At 37.6% G+C, this 17,005-nt stretch overlaps 3 protein-coding genes across 3 annotated transcripts in view; all 3 read left to right on the top strand.

The window, feature by feature from the left end:
• LOC146469387 (uncharacterized) overlaps window positions 1–6,547 on the top strand; it is an 11,323-nt gene extending 4,776 nt beyond the window's left edge. The window contains exons 4-11 of the mRNA XM_085123443.1: window positions 376–453; window positions 787–854; window positions 1,150–1,306; window positions 2,156–2,317; window positions 2,445–2,522; window positions 3,380–3,447; window positions 4,045–4,158; window positions 5,939–6,547. Of these exons, the coding sequence (XP_084979569.1) occupies window positions 376–453; window positions 787–854; window positions 1,150–1,306; window positions 2,156–2,317; window positions 2,445–2,522; window positions 3,380–3,447; window positions 4,045–4,158; window positions 5,939–6,541 (1,328 nt within the window). The 3' untranslated portion in view covers window positions 6,542–6,547. The remainder of the gene's footprint in view (window positions 1–375; window positions 454–786; window positions 855–1,149; window positions 1,307–2,155; window positions 2,318–2,444; window positions 2,523–3,379; window positions 3,448–4,044; window positions 4,159–5,938) is intronic.
• The window catches only part of LOC146469385 (uncharacterized), a 136,148-nt gene extending 126,204 nt beyond the window's left edge, over window positions 1–9,944 (top strand). Inside the window, exon 12 of the transcript XR_014867237.1 lies at window positions 9,566–9,944. The gene's annotated coding sequence lies outside the window, so the exon portion shown is untranslated. The remainder of the gene's footprint in view (window positions 1–9,565) is intronic.
• LOC146469386 (tetratricopeptide repeat protein 28-like) lies at window positions 6,547–9,833 on the top strand. Its single transcript, XM_085123445.1, has 2 exons — window positions 6,547–8,420; window positions 9,027–9,833. The coding sequence occupies exon 1, from the start codon at window positions 6,885–6,887 to the stop codon at window positions 8,394–8,396; it is 1,512 nt and encodes a 503-aa protein (XP_084979571.1). The 5' UTR covers window positions 6,547–6,884; the 3' UTR covers window positions 8,397–8,420; window positions 9,027–9,833.
• Window positions 9,945–17,005: the final 7,061 nt, after the last annotated feature.

Below are 17,005 nucleotides of genomic sequence, written 5' to 3'. Positions count from 1 at the left end.
TTAAAGAAATATTAATAAATATTCTAAGGGGAAAGGTTGAACCAAAATATAGAACAACCGGCGATTTTTATTGCGTTACGACAGCAGAACTTGAAAACGTCGGCCCGACGTTTTCAAATTCGAAGCCATTTTTACTTTGGTCATCAGCCGGCGAATAGTTGATAGTGGAAAGTGCCGTAGATAGTTTCTTTGCATTCTGATAGTCTTTTAATGGAATTTCGTCATTATATCTTGGCTGCTATCAACCGAATAGCGTATTTTCGAATTTCAATGTGTTACTAAAAATAGCGTGATACTGTGCCTCTAAATTAAAACCCCATTATTTAACACACTACCTCTCCGTTTATTTATCTTTCTATATCTATCTCTCTACAGGAAATTACGAAGATTCACTTAAAGATGCAAAACTTGCCACAGGTTTCCAGCCACTGCATATCAAAGCGATCGTGAGAGGTAAGATATCTGAAGAATAGAACCCCATTTTTCGAGGTGGTGGTTGTTGACAGTGACAAAGTTAAAAATGTTTCGTTTAAATATTTACCTTCGTTGAAAAGCTACTTTGTATTTATGGCGGATTAAGTAAAGCATCATATTGCTTATAATAACGTTTACAGATACAAAATTGTAGTATTTCTTTAAATACATTTCTGAATACTTTTTCTTAAATGTAGCTAAGCTTAACCGAAGGCATTCTTGCGTCGGTGGTCTTAGAAAAGTCTTCTAGTGATCTACCCTGTTTTCAAAAAAGAAAATCATTTCGAACTTACATTATTTTCTTTTTTTTAGGGGCAAGTGCTTGTGTTCAGCTGAGACAATTTGAAGAAGCCATCACGTGGTGTGAAAAAGGATTGGCAGTATCCTTCATTGTAAAAGCTATGACGAAAAATATTATTTAGATTCAAATTTGAATGAACGTTCATTCCTGCTATTGTGCACAAAATCAACGCTGATTAGAACAAATGATTTGTTTGATTCTTCATGACAATTTCAATGATATTGTTTCTCATAAAAAATCCGAAAGAGCAAACTGACAAGAAATTAAGACGCCTTACCCATTTGACCTTGTGATGCTTGTTTGACGGTTTTGGTAACCATTGATAACTATTACTTACTTTTAACTTTCTTCTTACAAATCTTGACTTATATAAGATTGACAAGGACAATCAGAAGTTATTGGAATTAAAGAGCCGGTCTGTGGCAGAACAGAACAAACTTCAAGATGGAGGCAAAGAGGACAATGCAAATGAATATGACGTCACAGCTGTTACTGAAAAAACACTGGATAATGATGAAGCCAACTTAAGAGGTAAGGAGTTTCAGTAATGATCACTTATGGTTTAAGGGCTTTTAACAGGCTTATTGAGGAGTTATAGATCGGACACGTACTAGTTCTTAGGCCTAGTGTTCAGTATATTTATGGTTTGGAAGAGAGAAGATGGAGGTTGGCACCTGGTCAGCTTGACGTCTTATTAAAAAACATGTGACTCTCCCTCCTATTATTGACAGTGAATCCAGTTTATGACGTCTCTCCCCACCCACAAAAGTATATCGTTGTAACGTTCCTTTTGTATACATTTTTAAACTTCCATATTCAACGGTTTGGTTTATCGTGAAATAGATTTGAAACAGTTTTCCAAGTTTTGGAGAAACCGAGAAATCCAAGGTGGAGGCTGTGAAGAAATAATGTCGTAACGTACTGGCCCACTGTTATATCACGTCATCACCCCATTTTGCGGACACCAAAGAAAATAGTTTTCTTACCTTCAAAGTATCCTACAGGTTTTCTTATTATAGCCTTAATGCTCTTGAACGTGCAAAGCGGAGGCAGAAGCGACCCCCACCTTCAGGCCTAGGCTGAATAGGGAAATTGAGGCAATTCTGAAAACGTTTGCACTTTTTTTTTGACCTGTGGTACGACGCAGCCGTTAAAAAGGAAGTACTATGAGACATTTATCGACGATTTTCCTGTTATAGTAGTTAGGCCACAGTTCATCATAACCTTGGGTAAGCTGCTTTACTGGTAAAACTCGTACATCGGTTTTAATAAAGTCATTTTTTAAACTTCATTCAGGAAATAACAGGTTCCAAGTTTAGAAAGGGGATGATGCTTCATCTAATTCATTCATAAGAAAGCCTTTTATTTTCTTTAATTTAGCGATAGCAGAGCTCTTCAAGAATGACGGCAATGATGAATTCAAGAAGAAAGGTTTCAGAAATGCCATACTTCTTTACACAAAAGGAATACAAGTCGATTGCAAGGATCAAGAACTGAAAGCCAAACTGTACAACAACAGGGCAACAGCTCATTTCAATCTGGGTGAGAAAAAAGTTTTGAGGCTTTCATCATATTGTCAAATTAATGTATTACCACAGAAATTAAGAGCGGTTAAGTTAGTCGTACGCTCGTTAGCACAGTAGATCACTTTCCATTGATTTTCACGCAGGTAACTTCCATGATTCACTGAGTGATGCAAAGGCTGCCACTTATTTACAACCGTCTTATGTGAAAGCGATTGTAAGAGGTAAGAGAACAGTGAGAATTTTACTTAAAAAACTTGCAGCTAAGGCGTGCTTTATATTTAAGGTGGCTGGCACTGATTTCCATCACTTGTACTTTATGGTTGAATATAACCATTCTTTATCAGCTAATACAACAATAACGGTATCCCAAATATGCCTAGACGTTAGTGAACAACATATGGTCAATATTTCAACACAATAGGTTACCATAGCAAAAGTTTAACCTATTAAAGCACCCTTTAATTTTACCGTTAAGTGGTTATTACTGAAAAACAAGATCGGTGACCCCCATTTTTTATTATGGAACTGTAGTAAGCATGTTTAAATGCAACTTTTTCCAAAGTGTAAGAAAATTATACGATAAAAGTTCAGAGTCACCTTAAATTTTGGAATGTTGCTATGGTAACCTATTACGTCGAGAAAATTACCATATGTTGTTCTTCAATGTTAAGGCATTTGTTTGATATCCTTATTGCCATCCGTCAAAATATTATTACTAGAGAGTCATGGTTAAATTGACATACCTTCCATTTTTTAAACAAGTCTTTTACTTATTCTAACTCTAAATCTTGGGACTTGTTTTCTAATCCTGAAGAGTTAAATAATTATAGCGTTGGGCTTTCAGACGTAAAAGATGCGTACAGTATTTAAATCTACATCGATTATTTTACAGAATTTTTTATTAGATGAGCATTAACGAAACCATAGACATTTTGGGATATCGTCCAACTAATTAGCTAACTCCCTTGACTGGAAAGAATTGTGGAGTCAGCCAGTTATTTAATGTATGAATTTTATATGTGTATTATCACGAAGGAGACATATTTGCCAGAGCTCATCATATTTTATTTTTCAATAGGAGCAAGTGCCTGTGTTCAACTGAATCAGTTTGAGGAAGCCATCGCTTGGTGTGATAAGGGATTAGCAGTATCCTTCACTGTACACTAACAAATAAAAAGAAAAATAGTTATTTCTCAGTTTTACAACTTTGAAATAACTGAAACTTGACCTATTTGCAAGGATGAACTCATTTAAGAGAAATAGTTGGATTATGTTGACGTTTTCTTGTACACGCGACTATTTACTACAAGAAACGTTTTCTTGAAGCTTGGCACTCCAAGAGGGATCTAAGTACAGACTACTAAGACAATGATAATCTGACATTAAAATTTCAGAAAAGTTAGCCGCTTTCTCGCTCACGTACATCGCAGTCTTTAAAAACATTGCTTTTCAACCATTTTAGCCGTTTGACGTTCTTGAAATTCTTGTTTTGTTAATAAAAAAGGCTAAAAGTTTTAGGTCGAAACATAGCTTGGAACACTGAGTCTCATATGGATGGTTTTCAATGCCTTTGTCATACCATTTAACTTCCTGTTGTAATTCAATGACCACTCGTTATCTCCAATGTAACTCTTTTAAGAGTTACACCGGAGATAACACCGGAGATAACATCCTTAAAAGGATGTTGAAATTCTTGATGACCTTTGTTTTTGTCGTATTTATAAAAATCCTAACCAATGTAAGATTGACAAGAATAACCAGAAGTTGTTGGAAATAAGGCGCCGGTGTGTCCGGGAACAAGGCAAGCTGCAAGCTGCTGGGAAAAAGGAAGCGAAGGATCCGTCTGAAACTCAAACAGTAAGTTTTAAGATCTCTTCTTTGTTTAGTGGTTGAGAAAAAAAGCTTGTGGTCGTTGGATTACAATAGGAAGTTAAAAAAAATTAATTTGCAGCGCTTACAGAACATTAGCAAACTGTGCCATTGAAACTTGTTAATTGTTTCTCTTTAAGAGAAGAACCTTTACACCTTGCATACTAGGAAACCCTATGAATGACAAGTGTCCAGGTTTCACTGACGACAATGCTTGTTAATCTATTGATAATGATCAGGCTGATATTTGTAAACGGGGACCTGTGAATTGAAATTAACAAATCGTAATATTTTGTCATCCGGAAGTTGCCCTGGTACCTGGCCATTTGCTTTGCTCTTGTGATTCCACCAGCAGACATATGCCGGCAGGTAAAGGTTAAAAAACGTCTGAGGCCGTTATAAAACAATTTTTCCTCGCGTGTTCTGTTTATCGGATTAACTGAAGTGTGGCGCTTGAATGGTCTCGGTTACTAGGGTAACCGCACCTGAATAATTTACTTGGAAATCCGGAAAACTTTGTCTTGGCTGCTGGGGAAACCCTTGACTTGGGGTCACCATACCTCCTGTAAACACAGCCCTTACTCACGTTACCTCTAGGTATTACGACAAGCAAACATTTTCGAGATTAACCCTGGGGCGTATAATACAGAGAGGGGAGGGTAGATGACAACCATTTTAACGTTTTTTTATTATCTTTAGCATCTCTTACCGTGCGGGGGTGGAAAAGGGGACAAGACTTTTACCGTCTATTTTGTTTTTAACTTGGGTCTCGTAAATTGTTTTCGTTTGACAAGTGATGTTGTCATGGCATCCCAATTTCAGATAGGCATGTTGAATAAAATGTTGCGCTGTATTAATTTGATTTGACATTCTTTGAACACCCAGTTAAAGTATCCAGATTTAGTATATACCACACGAGTGAAGAATGCTTTTCGTGCGCGGTGATTGGCTAGTTCTGAGGTGATTAGCCAAGTGCTATTCACCTCCGAGCAGCTGAAGAGAAACAAGATGGCTTTCCGTTTCGCCACGGTCAGTTAAGAGTTTCTACTGCAGTGACTTACACAATTTTGTTTTTAGGATTTAAAGCGTAAAGTGATTCGAGTTAGGTGCTCAGCACTTGAATCTCTTTTTTTATCAACCCTGTTGATAAAACCAAACATTATATATGAAAAAAAGAAGGCCCGAAGTGCTAGATAAAACTGAATTGAATGACATCAAGCTGGGCCCTACAATGATGGCTATAAGAAGACGCTGAAAATGTAGTAGGAGATAAACTAGTGGATGATAAAAAGAAGAACGAAAACAGGGCAAACTTGCCATGCCAACTCGCAGGCTAAATTGTTTGCCTTCTTGTCTTCGACACAACTCCACTCTTCTAAACAGATCTTCTTAACATTGCTCCTTTTTTTAAATTTTAAAGCTTTATTGTGTCTATCTTCTTTACTATCATTTTCTATATGTCGCTTGTTTTGATTTAAAGTCTATTATAATATTTGATTAAGAAAGGCGAGGAACGATTGTTCGACATGCAGCTGTACATGTATGCTATTTAATTGTGTCATGTTGCCGGAGGCGAGTGAAGGTGTTGATTAAGATGATGATTAAGATTAACTGTAAATGTGCTCTCGTTTCTTTGCTGTTAAAAATCAAGTAGGGTTAATTTGCATTACGTAGTATAATACTTGACAGCTTAGTTAAAAACAAAAGATCAGCAAACAAGTTTTCATGCATGTAACAGCGTCCATGATTGGGTTTTGATGTTTGACAGGACAATGGAACCTTTGCGGTCAAAATTGGCACTTATCACAGTCTCGGAGATTTCAAAACAGCCATAGACTACTTTGAACGTCAGCTAAAAATCGCAAAAGACGTTGAAGACATTTCAGGTGAAGGAAAGGCGTGTTGTGATCTAGGCTGCGCTTATCGCAGTCTTGGAGATTTCAAAACAGCCATAGACTACCACGAACGTCACCTAAAAATCGCAAAAGACGTTGGGGACATTTCAGGTGAAGGAAACGCGTATGGTCATCTAGGCTGCGCTTATCACAGTCTTGGAGATTTAAAGACAGCCATAGACTACCATGAACGTCACCTAAAAATCGCAAAAGACGTTGGAGACATTTCAGGTGAGGGAAAGGCGTATGGTAATCTAGGCTGCGCTTATTGCAAACTTGGAGATTTCAAAACAGCCATAGACTACCTTGAACGTCACCTAAAAATAACAAAAGACGTTGGAGACATTTTAATTGAGGGAAGGGTGTATAGTAATCTAGGCTGCGCTCATCACTGTCTTGGAGATGTCAAAACAGCCATAGACTACCATGAACGTCACCTAAAAATCACAAAAAGACCATGGAGACATTTCAGGTGAGGGAAAGGCGTATTGTAGTCTAGGCAGCGCTTATCACAGTCTTGGAGATTTCAAAACAGCCATAGACTACTTTGAACGTCACCTAAAAATCGCAAAAGACGTTGGAGACATTTCAGGTGAAGGAAAAGCGTATGCTAATTTGGGCGTTTTTTATGGTGATCTTGGAGATTGGGAAAGAGCAATAGAGTACTTTGAATGTGAACTAGAAATCGTAAAAGAACTTGGAGAAATTTCGTTGGAAGGAGACGCATATAGTAATCTAGGCATCGCTTATCACACTCTTGGCGATTTCAAAAGAGCCATAAACTACCTTGACCGTGCCATAGAAATACAAAAACAAGTGATGGACATACTTGGAATTGGCCAATCATGTTATCACCTTGGTAAGGTCTTTCAATCAACTGGCGCTTTATCCAAAGCTACAGATTGTTTTCAATATAGTGTAACAACGCTCAATGATGTAAGACGTCATCTAGTGTTTAAGGATGACTGGAAGATGAGCTTGCGTAATCTTCACCAGTATGTATACGTTAGTTTATGGCGTTCATTGTTAATGCAAGGCAAGATTATGGAGGCTCTTTTGTCTGCTGAACAGGGACGTGCGCAGGCTTTGAAAGATCTCTTAGAGTTCAAGTATGCATCCCAAAACACCCCAGTAGATTCTGGCACAGAAAAAGAAACTATAGCTGAGATTTCAAGTTTTCTTCCTTGCAGTACAGTTTTCATAGCACTAGAGAACCAAGAAGTAATTTTGTGGGTTTGCCAGAAAGGAAAGGATGTTCATTTAAGACGAAAACAGATCCCCGATGGCCAAGTTGATGTCGAGACTTTCTTGACCTCTTTGATGTCGACCGCAAGGCAGGAAATTGATGTAAGAGCTGTTATCAAATGTGAGGATCGTTCATTGGAAACTGCGGGAGAAGGAAACCTTACAGATGAGAGATCCCCTCCTGAGAATAAACGAAATAAATCCTCGCATCTCCAGAAAAGTGCTCTAAGTTTATTATATGAAACCATCATTAGTCCTATCCAAGATTTGTTAGTTGACAATGAAGTTATATTCGTCCCCGAGGGTCCTTTGTGTTTGGCTCCTTTCCCTGCATTCATGGACTCAGATTCAAAGTTCCTGTGTGAATCTTTCAGAGTGCGCGTGACTCCATCGCTGAAGAGTTTGAAGTTGATCGCCGATTGTCCAGCAGAGTACCATGTTAAGACTGGAGCGCTTCTCGTGGGTGATCCTTGGGTGCAAGATGTTACTTTCGAGGGGGATAAATTACAGCAGCTGCCATTCGCACAAGAAGAAGTACAGATGAATGGGCGAATACTTCACACTGCACCTCTCATTGGAAGACAGGCAACGAAGAATGAAGTGTTGAAACGACTCTCTTCGATTGGTTTGGTGCACATTGCAGCACATGGGAGGATGGAAACAGGAGAAATTGCCTTAGCACCAAACCCTATACCAGTATCACGGGTTCCTGTGGAGGAAGACTTCGTTTTAACAATGAGAGATGTGCTGAATGTTCAGATGCGAGCAAGACTTGTTGTATTGAGTTGTTGCCATAGTGCCCGTGGGGCGATTACGGCTGAGGGTGTGGTTGGCATCGCACGGGCATTTTTGGGTGCCGGTGCTCGTTCTGTTCTGGTGTCACTGTGGGCGATTGATGACGAGGCCACTCTGGAGTTCATGAGAAGTTTCTACCAGCACTTAGAGCAAGGAAAGAGTGCCAGTACAGCTCTGAACCAAACCATAAACTGTATGAGAGTATCTGAGAGGTGCAGTGTAATGAAGCATTGGGCACCGTTTGTACTCATTGGTGATGACGTCACAATCGAGTTTGGTGAAAAGGAATAGTTGACCATCCAGTTGACCTGGAATGTAAGTAAGCTGATATTGAAATGCTAAACTGTTGTAACTAGAAAAGTCACTATCATTTCTTCATTCGCTTTATGTTAGTGCTGATTTAATCAAAATTTTGAAGTCCGATTTTTTTCCGATATTTAAAGAAAAGAAAATCACGCTTTTCCTAACAACCAAGTGCGTTTTCCGAATGTTGGTGTTTTTCTTCTTTGTTCTTTTTTTGTTTGTTTGGTTGTTTTATTTTTATCATTCAAGATTGTTTTCCAGTTGGAAAATGTTTGATGCGAAGCCAGTAAACTTTCACTCCAAAATAATTAGCCTTTTATACGGCCTTACTGATGACCAATATGATATTTCCTGGCGTTTAGCGGTTTTGCAGCCAGTTATAGAATCACATGGTAGTTGAGTGACTTGATCTGAAGGCGATTTAGTCTCGATCTGAAAATTTGAACACGCAGTTTTTAAATTTGTTCTAGCGAATATCTAAATCCTCTATGGAATGAAAACGGCATAGAGGGACGAGAAAGAGAAAAGACTCCGTCACTACAACATTATTATGCGTGTTTATTTCAGAAGTTTCTAGTTGTTACTTAAATGTATCTTGTTGTTGTTTTTGCTTTGTAGCTTCTGAATGAGGAGCTCTAATAAATGAAGAAAAGACCAGAAGATCATTTATGATGGCTTAAATGACTGAGGATCATCATGACAAGGCAACGACTACTACGAACCCGTTAAAAAGAATGTAAATAGCTTTTTGATTTTAAGCTTTGCATGTTTCTGATTGTTAAATAAGTAAACGCTTTTCAAAGGTCCAGACTCCCTTTCAAAAAGTCTGCATTCTAGATCTAATTGATCCAGGAATGTTATCGAAGATTTTACATTTGACGAAGAAATGCGATAATTCCTTGTTGCTGGAACCGCAAGTTAGATGAATGTAAGGAAAGCAAAAGACAAGACTCGATCGGTCTGAAATGATGCTTTTAGTTTAATTATAGTGTTAAATCTGTACAGTGCAGTAGATGCAAGCAAACAATGTTTCAGAGGCATAATTCCTCGAAATAATTTTATTCTAGTAGGCAAAAAAATGACATGTTGATAATGTTAAGTACTATTACTACTATTAACCGTAACAGACATTTTTCTTAGTGGTTACTGTAAAATAGGTCGTATTTGGACCCTTCTAATCGAACCTCCTGGAGCCGCCCATGTACTATACAGTTTATTTTAATTATAATTTTACATAAGGATGGTACTGTTTCCACGATTTTGGTAAGAGTCAAATGTGAAGTATCTGAGACTTTTTCAAATTTTTCAAATTTTTTGTTTACACAGATCAAATAAACTAGCAATCCTCAGTGGAAAATAATTTATAAAAAGTAAAAGAACAAAGAAAAAAGAAACCCAGTGTCTTGAATAAAAAAAATATGACAACTCCTTCTCACAGTTTTAATTACGTTGTAATAGACTAATTTCAAAATATTAAAATTCTAGCTCCTTTACGAGGCTTAGGTGAATATAACAAAATAAATTATTCATCTTTAAGCCTCAATGTTATTTCTGTTGTTTTATTCCGCTAAGCCTCGCAGCCAGGTGCGCATTTTATTATATCGAAATTGGTTTATTCTTTTCAGTTACAACTGCCATTTCTTCCATTCTTTACCAGTTGATATTACAACAGTCCAACATGAGGCAGACAGCTTGGAATATTCGTTCAAAGTGAGTCAGCCGTATTTTCACTTATAGCACTAAATTTTCTCCCAGTTGGATTTGTTTAAATTGATCACGTGACGTGATAGTGTTCATCCGCGGAGACACTGTCAGCGCATAGTGTCCGTCTGGCGAAAATGCCCGGATGAATACTGACTTGTGTGCGCAAACACAGTCCCATTTATTCTTCCAATTCACTAACAAACAGGCTGTTTTCACGGCATTTTATCCTGTACATCTTTCGTTCGTTTTGTTCCGATCATTTTAACTTTTCTCCTTGAAGTTTCAAATTGATGAGCTGCAAATTCGAAATACCAGTCTCAATGACTTTTGTGCGGAAGAAAATTGAGTGATGAACGATAAAAACAATAGAATGCTTCTGTCTTGGGACTATCGCTATAGCTAATAGCTGCCCCTTGGAAATTTAATGTTCACAAGCCTACGGTATTTGTTTTATGAACATCAAATTTCCGCAGGGCAACTATCATCCGATAGTCCCTCGACAAAAACACTCGATTATTTAAATAGGATCACTGTAATAATCTGTTACATGAAAGAAACAATGATCTCGGGTAAAAGCAAGATAGAACGTACTATGTGAAAATATGTTTACCCGGCGAAGACTGGAACCTCAGTCTCCTGCATTTAAGACAGAAGTGACAATCACTACACTGCAGGCGAATCTACAGTCGGAAAGGGGCGAAATAGAACAGCTTTTAAAATCTTATTCCTTCAACAAGAAAATTTGATTTGCGTTGTCTCTCCCCACCCTGGAAAATTGCAATGGCAACCTAACGAAAGAAGATGAACCAACATTTCGTCCAGGAGGAGGGGGGGGGGGGGGGGGAGGGAGAGGGGGCTATTCTACTTATTTTATATACTTAAGAAACTGGCGATAAAAGGCCGGAGTCCTCTAGCCTCAAAGGTTGAGAAGTCAGTTTTTTCAAGCACGTTATGAATCCCTTGCTAAAGCTTAAATGATTTCTTTGTTCAAAAGCTAAAATGTTTTGAATTCCAACAAAAGTTTTCTCTAGCCAGCGATTGGTAGCCTGTGTACAGCCGCCCCCTCCCCTCAGGAAAAATTCCAAGTGCAACATAAAGAATAGAAGACGTCTGCTGGCAGGCTAGCGATTGGTAATGCATCACCTAACGCAATATAATATGCCTCAACTGAAACTGGGGAATATAAGCTTTTATCAAGCTAAGGGCGCTTTGAGCTTACGTTTAATAGCCAACGAGGCGCGTAACATCAAGTTTGTTGTAATCATCTCATTTCCAACTAGACCACGAGTAGTCCCTTATTCTCTAAGGACAGTAAAGCGAGCGGGGCACGAAAGCGCACCCGCGCGTCGCGTGTCCTTGCGAGAGGCGATTTTCGCGTGAGCTCGCATGGTTCCCCCAAGAAAAATAAGGGACCGTTAGTTATCTAATTTCCAACAAGCAGGAGTGAATTGCTATTTTTTTTAGAAAACAGCCAAGAAACTAAATATTGCTGATCTTGTCGATGTCATTTTGCAAAAAAGACTAGAAGACTTCAATGGCGCTATTTCTCGAGCGTGGTATAACGGCTGATATCACATGACCGCTAAGCCAATCAAAACTGTAGAACTTGCATTGTCCAGTAATCCAGTTTGTAACACAAAAGATCATATTACCCAAGTGCCTTGTACCTTACATATTTCAAGTTTTAGTTACACCAGTGAAACGGCAGACATAAATGAAATATTTCGGGATGGAACGGGGGCATCCAGTGAGAACATTGAAGTAGAAACTTAAAATTTTGTCTTCTGGGCTTGGTTTTTCGAAAGCCGATAAACGCTAATCCACGATTAAAATTTAATCGAGGTTTTCATCTCACTCGTTAAAAATGATTTAAAAGATTAATTTCGAACTAAAGGTAAAGAAAAGTCGAAGAAAAAACTAAGGGCCAAAATTCGTTTGGAAGAATCTTTATTGATTAGCAATTAAACTCGAGTGAAAGTTCGCGTTAATCCAGGATTAGCTTAATCGGGCTTTTTAAAGTCATATTTGTGTATGATAACACAGATTCATCTGTTCCGACGGATGCCTTGGCCTAGGAAACGGAAAGAAAACAGAATTTTAACCCCCAATTTGCCAGCTGTTGTTTGTTGTTCGAAAATACTATATTTACCATCTTCGAAAACGAAAGGAACTAGTTTTCCAGTGTCACGAAATCTCCTGCTAACAATTTGCCGAAGAAAACTGTAGACTTCATTAACGAGTAAATCCGAATTTCTGAGTTGATGAAGGACTTCCGTACACAGATATATCCCGAAATAAACTGTTGGGTGCCCCTGGTGGAAGGAGGGTTTACTGTGGGAAATGACGGGCGGTGTCCGCAGACAAGCATCCATCTACATCTCAATGACTCAGTTCAAAATCCGTAAACGGGCATACGCCAAGTTACAAACAGTTACTAAGAATTCCCGACACTTAAAGCTGGAATTGCATTTTCCTGTCCTGTACCAAGAGATAAAAATTTTTGAGTGCGTCAATGAAAAGTGTTTGATACTAAATTTAACTGAATTTAAGTTTCTTCTCTGAAGTCGAGCAATGGCATCCAGCATAAAATCTTTGTTATGTATGAATATTCTGATTATATGACTTTACTGAAGTCAAGGTGCGGTTTATTACACATTAATGTTTAGTCCACATCATTTCTTTCAGTTACTTACAGTTATTTACAGTGTCCCCAATAAACACACAAAGTTGTCAGCCGTCTCCTTCCCAATTAGGTTATTGGAGAGGAATATTCGTACCAAGTAAATCAGCTAAGTTTTGGGGGAGGGGGCGGATGGCATTTAATTAAGCATTCATTAAAAAAATCGATATGAATCGAGAAAATCAATAAAAATAATTGCAAGAAAAAAAGTTTTTCAGTGGTGTCATTGGTAAGCCAAAGATGGCCGAGGTGATTGGGAACTAAATGAAACCACGTGGTCAGCGTGACGCGGGTTTCACAGCAGCAGTCGCAAAAGGGGAAAAGTTCGAAGAAAAGGACTCAAGATTACGTCTTTTAAACTTGCAAGTCCAGACAACGGGTAAGCTTTAAAGTATTGAATTCAAAGTGTGTAACGAAATTTAGTGCTAAGGTGAAATGTGTCTAATTTACACTTTAATAGTCTTTCGGTATTGAGCTTTGAAAGCAGTAAAAGAAAAATATCTCAGTTTTTCGGCATTCCCAAAAGATTTCGCCTCAGTTAAGGCTTACGGCAGCTGGCACTGGTTTCCATCACTTTGCAGTTCTTATACTTTTACAGATTAATAGAACCATTCTTGATACAACAATAACGGTATCAAAAACGCGCCTAAACTTTTCGTGAACTTATAGAGTGTTTTCACATGACGTTACGGCGGCCATGTTGGTGTCCCAAAACAAAGAAATGGCGGCCATGTTGGTGTCCCAAACTAAACCTCTGGGAATTGAACTCTATTTTTATGTAAATACTTTCTTTTGTTGCAGTAAACCAATATGGCCGGTAGTCACGTGAATGAAAACACTCTATAGGTTACCATAGCAACAGCATGATCTGTTAAAACACCCGTAATTTTACCTTTAAGTGGTTATAACTAAAAAATGAACAAAGTGACCCTAATTTTTTTAGATGTTTGGAGACAATGTTTTGCAAAGTTTATAAACAATTCTTCTAAAGGGGCTCAGAGCCATCTTATGTATACTGTTGCTATGGTAATGCATTATGTGGAGAAAGTGACCATGACTTGTTCACCAATGTATTAATAATGCACTTTTTTAATATCATTATTGTTGTATCAACTGATAAAGAGCGGTGGTGTCGATCCGTCAAAGTCTAAGACCTGGAAAGTAATGGAAACTGGTACCAGCCACTTTTAACTTAATAAATTACATATTTTTTTATTTTCCTCTCATCTAAAAATCTGTCACAGATTCTCAGTCCACAAAAGGTATTTTTTGTGCAGTTTATGAATATGTGGGGAAAAAATCTTCGCAAGTGTTTGAAATCTGAAAAGAAAATTGGGGGTAACCATGCATTTTTCAAGGATAATTAATCAACAATATTTGTAAAAAGGGCTAAAATACATACCGATGTATGGAATTTTTCTCCAAGTTTTTAACTTAGGGATAATTGCATTTGTATATCTGCTTCTTTTCTTTTCCTTTGTCCTTGTGTAACTACTTTGTAACATTGGCCTGTGTTATTTACAGTAAATTTATTATACACTTAAAAAAAAAACTTAATTATCTCTGAAAAATGCGAGGTTACCCCCAATTTTCTTTTCCAATTTCAGTAACACTTGCTAAGATCTTTTTTCCCCACATATTTATAAACTGCTCAAAAATACCCTTGAATTAGTAGGCACCATCAGTATCAAATCAGACCCTCTTGGACCAGCTTGAGATGTGCAGAACATATGCGCAGTACCAAAAGCGGGCACCATCCTTTAATGTAACTTAAGCTTAAAGGTTTCATTTTTTTTTATTCCACGTTTTCAAGTACATCATAGTAATGTAGAAAATAAACAAGAAACAAATGCAGAGTCTTGTTAACAAAAACCTAGTGGGTTGCAAAAAGTTCACACACCCAGTCTGGGAACTCGTTTTAATTTGATCTAAAAGTGTGTTTTTCTAGATGAAAATTTTTCCTTGTGCTTGTAATCAAGTTCACCCAAAGTTACCAACTCATTCTGAAAGTTTTCACTTGAAAACTAAGATAGCAGAGACAAACGAGTTTACACTGATTCAGAGTTTGGAAAGGGGTAAGGTGTACTGGGGAGTTAGCAGTGCCGTTATTAAGTTCTCTGTGAATTTTTAAGTGAAACACTGTTGACATAGGTGGAAAAAATGTAAAAACAAGCTTACCATAAATAAATGTATTAAAAAAAAGAGTATTGAAAAAATTAAGCTCAATTTACTTCTCATTAGCATTAACATTTTTGTTTATATTTGGAATGACAAAGTTACAATCAGTTACATTGTGGCCCACAGAGACATTCAAATGAGGTCTTGTACGTTATACATTGGTGGTAGATTTCATGTCCGATGTTGAATTCGCGCATTATTAACCGGTAGTGTTTGAACAAACAGCCTTGCCATAGTTCATTTGTCTTTCCATCATGCCCTGCTCTTGTTGTTGTTGTTTTTTTCTGACTGCCAAAATGTTACAATGCCTGGAGGCAAGCCCGTTGCCAACCTGCATGTGCTCAAGTTTTCTTTGGCAATGTTCACTCACAGTCAAATATAATAGGTATCATACCTCCTCAGAATTGTTTCGGGGGGGGGGGGGGGGGGGAGTGGGGAAGGGGGGGTGTGCGGCTCAGTTCCCGAAACCTTGACCCCGAACTAAATAAAACTACACCTGACCAAGCGGTGCTTATTAGAGAACGGGCACTCATTGCACAGAGGTTAAAAAATTAAAAAAAGTTGGTGCAAATTAAAATTGCTATTTAGTTAGAATTTGAGCTTTTGAAATGGAAATTAGGGTTTAAAAAATATAGCTATAGTGAAACATAACAAAGATTTATTCAGGGCAAGGGCTGTTTTGTTAAAAGACTTGCATGTTGTCTACTAAGAAGTGATATAAGGTTAGTTTGTAGCCACAATAAATTAAAATATAGCTATTTCAAAATTGGGAGCGGGAATGGGCTTTTTGAAATATATTTTTTTGTACTGTGCAAAGAGTTATTATGGCGGGTTCACTGTGCTAAATAAATATAATGATCATGTGACTATGTGTATTTGTAACAAGTGTGTTTTCTGGTGCTTGTTTATAATATAAAATTATATCAGATGAATAATTAATTTATTAGAAGGAAATTACACAGTTCAGCCATGAATTAAAGCTGGCAGGATATGCCATAAATGCTTGAATTAGCCCCTAGGGTGCTTATTTAATTTTCTGGGTCGAGAGGAAGGCGCTTATTTTGTTTTTCAAATTTCGGCGTCAGATTAATTTTGCGTTTATTTCAATTTCAAGTAAACATGGACTGTAACAAAAAGTAAGAAAACTGAAATGTACCTGTAAGGAGAAACACAAATCCATGAAGGATCCCTGCACTCACATGCACTTTGAGGGAAATTTTCAAAGAAATGAGAAGAAGGCCTGCAAGACTTCAATGGTCTATTAACATTAACTGTTTGGTTTATTCATTAAAGAAGTCTGTACTGCAGCCTTATATTCTTTGTCTTTTTTCCCTTGGGGAGGGGCGGGGGTTGCTAATTCGAAGGGGAGTGCTTATTTGAAGGGGGCACTAATTCAAGCATATTTTACAGTATATGTCTTTCCAGCTGTTTGTTTATCTTTGGGGACCGAAAATGCTGCTTTATTGTGAACTGAAAGCCACAACAAAAACGTTCAGCTTTTAAAAATGTTCTGGACAGCAAATACCTGCCTGAGCTCTTGGAGTTCCAGATGTTAATATCAAAAGTGATATCAAAAGCATTTTTTGATGGGAAATGAGTGGCAAAAAAAATCAGTTCATGCAGTATTGATGAACACTCCAGACTGGCACCAATTGACTTACTGATTTCCTTGACCGTAAGGGGGAAATGATGATCGGACTCGCACCCATTAGCCACCATAAAACATAAAAAAAATATTATTCGTTTGTTCAGTCATTTCTTTATATCTTCTTTTCTTAGGTTCAGTTTTAAAATGATCAAATCATTAAAATTGCACTGGTCAACATCATGCAGTAATACTTCATTATAGCATATACCTACAACAGTCCATATATATAAGAAAATAACCTTTTTAAGGTGGCCGAACACAGTTTGCGTGCGCTTTACAGATTCTGTTAGTGATGCTATTAAGCGCGCACTAGGGTTGTGGTAAGCAAATACTATCGATCCCTTGATTTTATACCAAATGGATCACAAAGGTAAGTTTACTTTTCAA

The sequence above is a fragment of the Pavona decussata genome, unplaced genomic scaffold, assembly GCF_977016875.1.
Source record: "Pavona decussata unplaced genomic scaffold, jaPavDecu1.1 SCAFFOLD_124, whole genome shotgun sequence".
NCBI classification, from domain to species: domain Eukaryota; kingdom Metazoa; phylum Cnidaria; class Anthozoa; order Scleractinia; family Agariciidae; genus Pavona; species Pavona decussata.
This window is presented reverse-complemented; position numbering and strand designations above follow the sequence as displayed.